Source organism: Chaetodon trifascialis, chromosome 12, assembly GCF_039877785.1.
Source record: "Chaetodon trifascialis isolate fChaTrf1 chromosome 12, fChaTrf1.hap1, whole genome shotgun sequence".
Classification (NCBI taxonomy): Eukaryota; Metazoa; Chordata; class Actinopteri; order Chaetodontiformes; family Chaetodontidae; genus Chaetodon; species Chaetodon trifascialis.
In genome coordinates this window covers 14,934,385-14,947,361 of record NC_092067.1, presented here as the reverse complement: position 1 = coordinate 14,947,361, position 12,977 = coordinate 14,934,385, and the positions used below count along the sequence as shown (strand labels likewise).

The 12,977-nt window shown below is 42.6% G+C and overlaps 1 protein-coding gene across 1 annotated transcript in view; it reads right to left on the bottom strand.

Moving 5' to 3' along the window:
- The window catches only part of lrp2a (low density lipoprotein receptor-related protein 2a), a 44,872-nt gene that overhangs the window by 20,504 nt on the left and 11,391 nt on the right, over positions 1 to 12,977 (bottom strand). Inside the window, 27 exon segments of the mRNA XM_070975740.1 lie at positions 966 to 1,154; positions 1,373 to 1,612; positions 1,705 to 1,918; positions 2,075 to 2,252; positions 2,795 to 2,904; positions 3,070 to 3,213; positions 3,429 to 3,595; positions 4,468 to 4,596; positions 4,754 to 4,931; positions 5,029 to 5,257; positions 5,375 to 5,559; positions 5,676 to 5,887; positions 6,492 to 6,740; positions 7,105 to 7,119; positions 7,393 to 7,773; positions 7,886 to 8,002; positions 8,215 to 8,334; positions 8,659 to 8,898; positions 9,022 to 9,303; positions 9,410 to 9,547; positions 9,757 to 9,887; positions 10,091 to 10,216; positions 10,642 to 10,834; positions 11,454 to 11,657; positions 11,896 to 12,036; positions 12,232 to 12,434; positions 12,555 to 12,761. Coding sequence (XP_070831841.1) covers positions 966 to 1,154; positions 1,373 to 1,612; positions 1,705 to 1,918; positions 2,075 to 2,252; positions 2,795 to 2,904; positions 3,070 to 3,213; positions 3,429 to 3,595; positions 4,468 to 4,596; positions 4,754 to 4,931; positions 5,029 to 5,257; positions 5,375 to 5,559; positions 5,676 to 5,887; positions 6,492 to 6,740; positions 7,105 to 7,119; positions 7,393 to 7,773; positions 7,886 to 8,002; positions 8,215 to 8,334; positions 8,659 to 8,898; positions 9,022 to 9,303; positions 9,410 to 9,547; positions 9,757 to 9,887; positions 10,091 to 10,216; positions 10,642 to 10,834; positions 11,454 to 11,657; positions 11,896 to 12,036; positions 12,232 to 12,434; positions 12,555 to 12,761 — 4,922 coding nt within the window.

Sequence of the window (12,977 nt, the reverse complement as noted above, 5' to 3'; positions counted from 1 at the left end):
GTGTTATGAATAGATAACAGATTTTCTGTTCTGCTTTCAGTTATTGTGATGCAATTATAAATGAGCAACAAGCAAACAGATTTCCCTGCCTGCAGCTGTCTCTGTTTTTCCTAAACCAGCTAATGAAATCGTCTCTCCTGTCACCTGTGTGAGACTGATGTCCCTGTTCAGTGAGTCTGGCACTGCCATAAAGCTTCTTAACTTTGCCATGCAGTCTGCTGTCTGAGGTCTGTGTCATGCACTAGTTCAAACTGATCCGGGCTTTGGTTTTCCGGTTTGCATCTGCAGGCTAAGAGATTGTTGCAGACACAAAAGTCTTATAAGTCAGCAAGCTAAAAGATATTGAATATAAGCAAAAAAAAAAAAAAACAGAAGTGGTATAAATGTGGTACAATTAGTAAAAAATACATGGAAATTACTTAATTGTGTTAATTTAATATACTGTAGGCTTGACACACTTGCTACTATTTTCTGCATGTTAAGCTGCCTACAATGAGAATGGGAAGTAAAGGAATTACTCAGATTTATGCTCTTATGTCTTGTGATAAACAAATTTAAATAATAATGAAAATACACAGTATAGACTATTCTAACAGTTACAGTGTGTCTGCTGCCAAAGCTGCAGTGGAAAACCATAGACAGTGTAACCCTCTATTACACATTCCACAATATAAGGGTAAGATGCTTTGATGGTGGTGAACTTGATCTCTTAATCATCAGTTGCAGTACCAATAGCAACCTAACAAATGACTGAGATCCTCTTTCACCAGCATCACCAGTGTTGTACTTTACATTGATAAAAATATGACATAATATGAAGATTAGAAATGCAAACAGGAGAGCACTGAATGGATGTATAACAAAGATCCTAAAAAATGAGACTTAATTACACACTACTTACAGTGTGTGGTTACACAAAACAGATGCTTAAATGAACACATTTGTGAGCTGGCATAGCAGCTTACCTGCAGCCCAGTCCACAGCAATGCCTCGTATCCCATTGCGTCCGATTCCAGATGTTACTACACTACGTAATCCTGAACCATCTGGCTTGATCCGTCTGACCCCGTTCTGTGTTGCCACAGTGCTGCTGAAGTCACACCAGTAGATGAAACCAGAAGCCATGTGCACATCAATGTGTAAAGCATTACGGCCTGCAGGAGGATAACCCAGTCATTAGGGGCCATTGTTGTTTCTTCAAACACAATAACCATGAACATTTCATACACAGTTTATCATTCCCATATACCTTAACTCTGCTGTTATTGTCGGACTTGAATCTACTCAACATTTTAGAATTTTTTCAAATAAATTGATTCTATGCAACATCCAGTTGGAGGTAACTTGAGAGATCATTGAGAGAATCACTGACCTCTCCCAGCCACAGGCACCATGGCCTCAGAGTGGTCATCTCCTTCCAGACTGAAGCCTTTGATCGCAGACAGAGTGGAGATGACAACATAGGACTGGTAGGAAGTGCAGGTCCTGTTGTCAGCATTAAGTTTAAAACCTGTGGCACATGCACAGGTAAACAGACCCTGAGGCCGAGGCAGGCAGAGCTGCTCACACACTCCCACATTGTTGGTGCAGCCATTGGATGTACCTGCAGAGGCTGGGTTTGTAGAAAGAAGACAATCAGATAAATGCAGGAAGAAGCCACAAAAACACTGAATGAGGATTATAATGTCTCCTTGTGTTACTTACTCTCTCGATAATGCACTTTCAGAACTCTGAGTCCAGAAACATTGTCTCGCAGTACAACCTTGTTGGCACCGGTGGACTTGTCCACACGCTCTATGACCTCAAAGTTGCGGTCAGTGAAGTAGAGATAGTTCTCATAGACAGCCACACCCCAGGGGTGAGACAAGCCTGTCACTATGGTGACACGGTTACTCCCATCTGGATCACCACGCTCAATCTGTGGAGTTTCACATGCCAGATCAGCAGTCAAACATGCCATGTTTGTTGTGTACAATTAGAAAAGATGATTAGGTAACATATCACATCATGTTTATCAGAACCTTATAAAATGAACAAATGGTCATCATTCAGAGCCAAGACAGTGAGGACCTACCATGCCAGTGCTTGTAACAGCCCAGTACAGTTTGTTTTCCTGGATGTCCACAGTGAGGAACTCAATGTGATCTAGGTTGTTGGTGAACAAGGTGACAGGGTTTAAGCCATCCATGTCTGCAGATGCCACCTTGGCAGGGATGCCGCTCTCTGTTCCCTGGTCTGTCCAGTACAGTTTGCTTTGAAGACATTCAAGAATGTATTAGTGTTTATGCCTGAGCTGTTACCAATTTAGTCATGGATCTCTATGCTCATCACTTTTTGTCTTAGGTATACTTTATAGTCAAAGAAATTTTCACTGTTGAGTGGAAATCATATACTTTTCAGGAACTCAGACCATCAGTTTTGCATTTAGTCAAATGAAAAGACACTTTCTGGGTTAATTCCCTGGGTTTTCAGAGGTTTTCATAAAGTTGGATAATTTTCTAAACCCACAGGAGACCAGGTCATAGCTGTGTTCAAGTCTGAAATAGTCTTATTACCCAAAGTCAGAGTTGCACTTTTTTAATGTTTGAGTGAGAACGGTCGTCTTAGAAATGTCTTTCTTGTTTCTTGATTGTACTCCATTGTGCATTGCTGGGGTCTGAGTGTGCAGTGTGGTATTCAGTAACACAGGTTGAGTTCTCTCTAGAGGCAGAGCAGATGGCGACGAGGAGGCTGTTAGAGCTCAGTAGCTGTGGGGATGAGTGGCCATGCCAGGACTGTGTTAAATGGGGCTTACCCACGTGCTGGGTCCACTGCGATGCCAACAGGACTGCCTGCGCCAGTTGGAGAGCCGTTATTTGTGATCAGAGTTTTCCTGTACTGTACCTCCCCTCTTAACTTCAAAACCTGGTCAAGTTCAAACACAAACAGGTGCAATTATTGTACTGCATAGCTGTGTTGTGATCCACTTATTTACATCTATTTTCTGTTTTCCTATTACAAACGCATTCACAAAAAATATTCATTTCAGTAATAAAGTCATAATGAAGGATAAAGTTTCGTATTTCTCACCTCAATCGACTGTGTGGCTGGATTGGTGTAGTACAGGTTCTCTGTTATCCAGTCCAAGGCCAGGCCGACAGGGGAGCCAAGGATAGCTGCTGGGGCAAACTCTGTCCTGTTAGTACCATCTGACTTCACCCTGTGGATCTCACCCTGGTGGAGGAAGGAAGACAGAGTCATCTCAACCACTGCTGAATGTTAACTCTAATCTCACAGTTGTCCTTGGAGGACAACTTCATTCTGAACTTATCTGTGACACATACATGTATAGTATATCTCTTGTATACCTAGTGACACTGCATCTCTGCACAAGTTCTCTGTTTACTGTAATAGGAAACTAGAAATAGTGTCTTTAGAAGGTAACTTACCGGGTGCTCCACCCAGTAGATGGTGTGGTCCTTGTCATCAAAGTCAACATCATAACCATTCTGAAGCCCAGCAACAGGGACCATAGCATCATTACTCTTGTCATTTGGGTTCAAGGAGATGCCATAGATGATGCTGTCTCTCACAACCACCAGGAAAGGATCTTCAACTAAAAACAAAACAGTAATGCAAAAGCAGCCAATGGACAATGACTAAGAATACATTTAAACTGCTCTTCCTTAAGTAAAACAACAAACTAAAAGCTACATCACTGCAACTTCTAAATTAAGAACAAGATACTTAAACACTGGAACTTCAATTTTTCTCAAGGCTGTGAATTAATCAATACTTTAATTATTACTGAAACAGAGCTAGGAAAGCATTTTTCCTGGATGTGGATTTGGCCCCTTGTAATGCAAAACTAAAAGTTGCTTTCAGTGTGTGATGTCTGTTGCAAAATTGGGATCCTGAGTGAACAGGCCTTTATCTATAAAGAGGATTGACTGGTGAAAGTTGTTTCCACAATCTGATTTGCTTTGTCATCAGAGATTAGAATCAATGAATGGTTGTGGGGCATTTTCATTCTTGGATAATCATTGGCCTCGGGGGGAGACTGTGTGCAGCTTGGCTTGAATGGGCTGAAACCTGAGATGAGTTAAGCTGTTGACCTAAGGAGGACTCCTTGGACTTTGAATTAAAGGTCCCTTGTCTTTTTAAGACCTTGAAAGACATGCTTATATGATTCTTAATTTTTATGACTGGAACAGCAGTTTACAAGAGAACCTAAATGGGAGACTGTTGACAAGCAGCTGGATTGATTTCTAATAAGAGTTCAGTGTTTTCAAAGATTTCTCCTTACCAACATTGAGATGGCTGCAACTAAAGACTGACAAAAACCATCATTTCCACAATAACAGGTTTGCTCTTTGCTCTAAAATGAATATCTTATGAGTACATCAACTTATCAAGTGCATCTGAGCTGACTTCCTTTTTCATCAAACTGAGTGATGAGTGTTTTCCTCCATTTGGTAGGATGCATACCTCTGGCGCAGGTGATTTGGTCTGCTGCCAGTGTCCAGCCTGAGGGGCAGGCACATGAGTAGTACCTCGGTCCCACAGCAGAAAGCAGACAAATGTGAGTACAGGGACTCCTCAAGCAGTGATTTTCACCTAAAAAGTGTCAACCCACACATGCACACACACAAACACACAGACATACGAGCAAAAAGTCAACAGACTAGTCTCCACAGGTTCTCTGTTCTTAAATGTATTTAAACATAAGACCTGCAGCAACAGAGATTGTCTAATGTACATTATCTTTGCATACCTGCTGGCTGCCTGGCTGGGTGTACTGCCACCAGACCCATGGGCTGAGGCAGGTTGAACAGCATCACTGTCTGGTTCTCCCCATGCCACTTATGGGCTCGCATCACACGGTTGATGTATCTGTCGGTCCAATACACAAAATCCTCAAAAATGGTAATTGCGTGGGGATGTTGCAGTACCTTTTCATAGAGAGTAGCAAAAGAAAAAAATGTGTCTTACACATACTATTCAAAAGGAAATTGAATGTGTTCAGAGTCTTTCTTCTCATGCACTCACCAGGTCACTGGCCAGAACTTGTTTCCTGTTGTTGCCATTATAATCGCAGTAGTCAATGAAATCCAAGTAGGCGTCAGCAAAGTACAATAAATTGTTTGGATAGTCTATGGTTAGACCATTGGGCCAGTACAGCTTGTTGCTTATGATAATAGTCCTCAATTTGCCATCCATGCTGGCCCTCTCAATGCGGGGGTTCCTCCCCCAGTCGGTCCAGAACATCAGGTGAGCGCTGCAAAACAAATGACTAATCAGTTAACACCAGCTGCTTTGATAATGAAAAGCAGAAACCACATCATTCCAAGACACACAGATCTAAATAAACATGTTCCCTCTGCTCGTCACTGACCTGTCCCTTGGGTCCAGCACCAGGCCCCGTGGGTTGGTGACATTTTCACTGACTAATACAGTGCGGTGGGTGCCATCCAGTTTAGACACTTCAACTGTCTCCAAGACATAGTCAGTCCAGTACAGGTTCCTGCCCACCCAGTCCACAGCAAGGCTCTCTGTTACAGTCACTCCACTGTCAAATATCTGTCCAAAAGAGACTCATACTTAGTACACTACACACTACATGCAAAGCTGTGAACAAACACAGAAAGCTTTAGTGCAATATGTCTGTGGTGACAAAAAGGAACAAAGTAACTCACCACAATTCTGTCACTGCCGTTTTTATTAGCACTCCAGATTCTGTCCTGGCTTGTGTCAGACCAGTACACACGGTCCGTGACTGAGTCAAAATCTAGGGCCACAATGTTGCGTCCGTCTCTAACCAGTGAGCGGACCACATTGGGCTGAGTAGTTATTTCATCTTGCACAATCTGATTTCGACTGGCCACTAGCAAGAATGCCTGACGAGAATCTGTAAACAGACATAAAATCTCTGTTAGCTATTTTTCATGTCCATTCTCATGCTAATAAGAGCACTTATCAGCTTTTGCACGTCTACTAAAACTCTACGACAGCACTGTTAAATAGACCCTACTCAAATGGCAATCCTTGAGGAATGCACTTTTGTCCAAATAATGACCTATTGTACTGCAAGGCCTTTCAGCAGGTTATCTGTGTGGAAGAGGAGCTCATGTCAGGCACGCTCCCCATAAACAGCCCTTTGTTGGTGATTATGTCCTAATTACACCAGTGATGGCCAGTGAGTGACATATATGTTATTTGTCTTATCTAAAGAAATCAGAGCAGCAAAGAGAGACAAGGGAGAAGAAAGACAGTCTGTCAGTCTCAAAGTCTGGGGGCCAAGCTCCCCCCTTAATCATGGCTCATTCCTGTGAGCAAGGTGGAGAAAACAGATACGTGTTGTATCAGCAAATCATCTTGACAATGAAATTACTGTAGAACTGAAAATTGGCCTATTCCCTATGTCACTGTGTAATGAAATTATAATATGATTCCAGCTACCAGGGGAGCAGTAAGTTCCATGCACAGAAGGTTTAAGTCATACCCCCCCTCACCTGAGGCCTTGCAGGTATGCTGGTCTGCTTCGAGAGTGTAACCATCCTGGCAGTGGCAGCGGAAAGAGCCTCTCTCATTAAAGCAGTGCTGGCTACATAGTCCAGGGGGATTACACTCATCTACATCCTCACAGGTTTTGGAGTCATTGCTCAGTTGGTAACCCACAGGGCACGTACACTGGGCCCCAAACGGCCCTTGGATACAACCATGGGTGCAGCCAGCATTGTTGTCAGAACAGCTTTCCTGATCTGAGTTGAAAGAAGGGAAAACACAATTTAGAACCCAAAAATGGAAATGTAAACTAAACCACAGATATGATAACTCATACAACACAAACATAAAATCTACTAATTTACGTAATTAATATACATCCCATAATGAGAACTAACGAACAATAAAGCACTAACTACTTCATTAAGTGTCTTCAGAAACACTAATCTGAGCCAGAACTATTTTTTATCAATACTAATATGCACACTCTACTAACAACAAAATTTTTGTTTGATCGTGTTTTGAAAAAAATCTAGAAATATCACAATAGTAGATACTTTGTTGAAAATGAATCAAAACTACTTGCAGCATTTCTACCAGTGATTGAGAGTTTGTTCCTACCTGGCAAAGGCTCATCTGAAAGTAGTGAGAAAGGCAAGAAAGGAAAATCACAGATAATTTTCAGGTTAATACAAGTCAAATCACACACATGCATGATTTTAACACAAGAATCCAGAGACAAACAGATAACATTTGAACAAAATTTCTGTGAAATGAAGTTTCCTGTTTACAGAATACAGGCAGTAAAAGAATGCCAAATAAAATCTCGTCAGAGTTTGATCCTGTTTGTCATGTGATATGAAAATTTTATTAAATTTGAGGGGACCGACAAACAGAGATCAGACTTACTGCAGAGAGGAGACTCGTCAGCACCATTGGGGCAGTCGGGAGTGTTGTCACACACTGTTGTGAGGTTGATGCACACACTGTGGCCAGGGCACTGCCACTGCCAGCTTGGACATCGGAAAGGTGGGGTTGGACAGTCTCTTTCATCGCTCATGTCCCTGCAGTCGTTATCCCCATCACAAATCCAGCTGCGTAACACACAGTTTCCATTATCGCACCGGAAGAGTGTTGAGGGGCAGGTGCGAGGCGGGCAGGCGTGGTGTTCGTCGCTGCCATCCTCACAGTCTGGATGACCATCACACTCCCAGGTGGACGGGACACAGCTTCCATCTGACTGACACTGGAACTCACTCTCATGGTGGCACATTCCTGGGGGCCTGGTAGCTGGGATACATTAGAAAACGCCACAGACATGTCAGCACAGGCCGAAACTCTGTGCATGATTATGCAGGACCGAGAAATACTTCAGTAATATAATCAATATTTAAACACTTACGACAGGCTTGCTCATCTGAGCGATCACTGCAATCAAAGACTCCATCGCATCGGTAGTAGGAGTTGATACACTGGTGACCACTGGAGCACTTGAACTCATTCATAGTGCAGTTGTAGACTGAAAAATCCAGTTGAGTAAGTTACTGTTACTCAATATTTCTGCAGTTTTGTATGTATGCTGAGCTCAGATGTTGTGCAACAAAGGTGATCAATAACAAATAATAAATAAGTAGAAAGATATTTTAAAGATTTCATCAAACACACCCTTTTGTAAAAGACCTGCAAGTAGGTTTATGTTCAGAGAGAACTGAAATCCAGAAAGGTACTCACTGCATCCCTGCTCGTCCGCCCCATCCACACAGTCCCTGTCGCCATCACAGACATAGTTAGGGTCTATGCAGCGGTGGTCTGGGCACTGAAACTGTCCTGGGTGGCATGTGCTTGCCAGATCTGTCACCACAAATTGTTAGACAACAAAATGAGTCTAGTTTAAAATATTGATTTCATTTTTTGAGTCACCCATTTTCCTATTAGTGGACCTGACATCCTAGATATGCTGACAGGCATCCAAGAAATAATACTTGTAAAAGTGACTTCCAGGAGTATTAATCTCACTCTTAAGACATCAAATATTTCATTTTCCAATCTTTGCTCCAGCTTATTTGGGATATTTGGCCTGTTCTTGCCTGTTTTGTCTTTAGACTTTAGACTAAACAAAACAAGTAGCAAATCCTCTAAAACATTATACTGATAGCCTCTATGGGGAATACTCACGACAGTCAGCTTCATCTGAACTGTCCCCACAGTCGTTATCAGTGTCACAACGCCAGGTATGTGGGATGCAGCGGTTGTTGGAGCAGGTGAACTGATTGGCAGGGCACGTTCCAGGTACCCGCGTAGGGCAGTTGAACTCATCGCTGTTATCAAAACAGTCATTGTGGCCGTCACAGCGCCACGCTGCAGGCACACAGCGTTTATTGGCACAGGTGAATGCAGAGGGGGAGCAAGTGTTGTCTGAAACAAAAAAAGATGATGAACATGATTAACTATCTTAACATTAAACTGCCAGGGGCATGAAAATGTTTTTTTACTTTGGTCAGGCCAGTATAATAAGCTGGATTGACAAAAAAGCATTACTGTTAATTCCACAGTTGACTTCATCGCTGTTGTCATGGCAGTCGTCAACACCATCGCATCTGTAGCTGTTTGGGACACATTTGCCGTTGCCACAGGAGAAGGAGTTGGCTCCACACTGCAGTGTGGGGGGCTCGTTGGAAGGGTCTTCCACACATGTCTGCTGGTTGGGCAACAGTTTCATACCATACGGACAGCCGCACACCCTCTGTGAGTCTGGGGCTGGGAAGCAAAAGTGGCTGCAGTCTCCATTCGGATTCGTTTGCCTATTGCAGAGGTTGGAACCTGAGAAGGACAGCGGAATGTAATTACCAGGAAAATGACTGACAAGTGCGATCCTCAGCTACGCTTGAATAGTGGAGTGAGAAGAGCAGTGAATAAAGCTACTGACCAATCTGAGAGTTGGAGTTGAAAGACTTGACATGCATAATGTGGCTAATTCCTCTTCGGATAATGACCATCTCCCCACCATCGGTCTTGCGCACACGTACAATGCCACCCAGGCGCCAGTCAGTAAAATATGCATAGCCTTCAAGGGACAGGAGCAACAGAGCATAACCTCAGTTACTTTATCTGTCATCACATCCTGGTAGCAGTAATAGCTCTTCTGACATGATTGCCATTTAAGGAAGCACAGTTGACAAAGCTCAGTTCAAGTCCTTTTTACAGTATTTTTCTTCATATGCATGATCCTACACTGGAACTTTATAGGCTGCTTATTGTTTGTGGAACTATTACCATCAAAAATGGTGAGACCAAATGGATGGGAGATCTGGGTTATGCGGTCCAAGGAAATCCTGTTCTGTCCATCAAAATTGCTGTGCTCAATTTTGTCAAAGAAGGCATCCACCCAATACAGACGCATTGAGCTGGATGGAGATCGAAGCAGAGAGCAGGAGTTTGAAATCAGTTACAATTGCTGTCTGGAGAATGACCAAAAAATATCATTGCTATAGGAACCATAATTTCTGGATAAAACAATGAAAAATTACATTCATCTTAAGCATAATGAAGATAGTAAAATGGCGTATTAACTGTTTTTAGTCACATGACTATTGGATGTTTGACTCACCTCCAGTCAATAGCAAGGCCATTTGGCCAGCCAAGAGTTGTATTTACAATAGATAGGGCATGTGACCCGTCACCCCAAGCCCTCATAATCTTCGCTGGCCGGTACCAGTCAGTCCAAAAAATATACCTGACCAAGTAAAATAAACATCAAGCATCAGTGTCACACTGCATTTCATTCAAAAATGGACATACTTTGAATACTGTGAAACATCTACTGTGACAAAAACCCTTTTTATTTAGATTTTATTTTGGACACTTCCACATTATAGAGCTTTTCTATTTAAGCCAACTTCTTAGTCTTGGCTACAATACTGCCCTTCAGGCTGAACTAATCTCATTTGTTGGACACAGAGACCTTATGCCTTTGAGGCTACTGGAAATAACAGCTTATTCGAAATAAAAATTCCCTTTATCAGGTGAGGGCTTAATTTGAGAACCTTTTGAATGGGTGAGTACATCTTAAGATGTAGCACCAGCCACGCATGACTGCTTTAACAGAAACTTCCTTAATAGCAAAAAAAGCTACAAATCCAATGGTTATCCTTGATTTACCCAATGAGGGGATGCACCACGATGGCCCTCGGGTTGTTGAGGTTACGTATGATGGCTCTCCTGGACTTATCAGCTAGCTTCATGACAGATATGCTCCTGTATCGTGGGTCGGTCCAGTAGAGGTTTTTTGAAATCCAGTCGTAAGCCAGGTCCTCCACTCCATCCACTCTATTGGCTGCGAGTACCTCCCTGCCTGTGCAGATCAAAGCAGTCAGACCACTGTTTAACACAGAGATGAAAGAGGAACACATTTAAATAAATAGGCTGTCAGCTTGCATTTTCCCCATGTGGACCGGACAGAAAAAACTAGAGCAGCTCCAAAAACAACATCACTGATCAGAGCAGTGTGTTTCTTTTTTTGTGTGGTGTGACTACTCATGGATTATCACTTTAGTAACTACTTTCTACAGTTTGGAAACTAAATATCAAAACTGGTGTGTAAAACATCCTTGATTAGTCTGTCCTACTCATTTTCAGGTCATTAGTTTGAGATTTAAGTTGATTATATGATCCATTTTCCACTGTCCATACTCTTGTCCTCTCCCTCCCCCATAGTACCAGTCGGCCCCATCAGGCACTCCCTTAACTCCCTGTATAAGCCCGGCCGAATCACATGGTAGAGCTCTCTGCTAGGAGAGCAATTATCCAAGGATGTAAGCACAGAGAAAACACTGAAAACATTAGCTGCTGATAGTTTTTCATACTTCACATCGTGTCTTTCCTTGTATATTACGCTATCATTATGTTGTGAATGTGTACAGTAATTCAGATATTTGAAACAATTCAGCTAAAGTGACAAACAAGATGCTCACCAGTCCCATCCACTTTCTGTTTATAGATAATATCTTTAGCTGTGTCTGAGAAGAATATAGCATCGTCTTCAGCACTGAAATCGACCCCAACAAAGTAGGAAGGTGATCCAGTGACAGGCAGGATGATGTCTTCCTGAGAGGAGAGGTTAAAGGGGATCCCCCTCACAGCCAGCTGACTGGAGAACAGCAGAAACTGCCTCACAGCTGGAGAGGAAATCAGAAGACGATATGAAACAAGATAGGCATTCATGCCAAAGATATTCAGCCTCACAAAAACGTCATTAAACAAAAGAAAGGCTTAAGCGAGACAAAACTGCACAGGTGAGTTTCAGGTAAACTTTTACATCTTTAGGGTATTAAGTATAATTTTACACTTGAATCCAGGAAACACACTGAGTTCCAGACACAAATCACTGCAGTGTTACGAGAAATGTTCTCTTACCAAAACATCGCTTGCCATCGGCATGTAGATCGTAGCCCATGCGACATTTGCAGCGGTAACCCAGTCCTCCGTTGTCACTCCGATGACTCAGAACACAGATCTGCTCACATCCACCTCTGTCTACACTGCAAGGGTTTGGCACTGGAGACAAAAACAAAAAAAATACCAGGAAATGGCAAAGTGAATTATTTAATTATAGCTCATTATGGGTTTCCCTTTGGAAACATTAGCAGTTACATGGCAGAAAATTCTGATAAATTTACACCATAACTCATAACGAATGGAGGTATCACAACCACTCTGAGGAGCACAAGTGTGCCTCACTGTACGGCTTACCATACGGCTGTTTCAGCTGATGTATCACTGCTACTCCATGTGGAGTCTGAGATGTACTGTAAACAACTTGAGGACTGCCATCAGTGAACTTGTTGGCTTTCATCACAGCCATCTTCGTCCAGTCCGTGAAATAGACACTGTGCTCAAACAGGCTGATGCCAAACGGGTGTGGGATGACAGCACCTCCATGGACCACTGTTTTTCTATCAAAGAATGTTGAGAACATTGATTTATTAGAATATAAATATTAGCGCTCATGTTTTTTTTGCAAATTCAACTAAAATGTTGTGTTATTTCTGAGGAATAACGCATGGCATATTTACCTATGAAGGCCATCATATGTTGCAGTTTCAATGTAGTCATAGCGGCTGTCCACCCAGTAGATGCGCTTGGCCTCGATGTCCAGTGTGATACCAGCTGGCCAGCCCAGTTTACTCCCAATGATCCCATAACGGTTGGTCCCATCCATGAAGGCGCGCTCCAGGCCGGGCTGTCCATTCAGTGCCTCCCAATCGGAGAAGAACATATACCTGTGAAAGGAGGTTAAATGTTTAATCCGTCAGTTCTCTCTGAGGTTTGATCATTTCATGAGGATGGATATGTACAACTGGGACCACAGAAAAAAAACATTACATGTATTCACTAAAGAAAACATATAGGAGACTTCCCTCTTGTTAATTAAGTCTAGCATCCACAGTATTATGTCACAAAGTGGGTGGCTGTGCTTCTCACCAAAGAGCTGTACA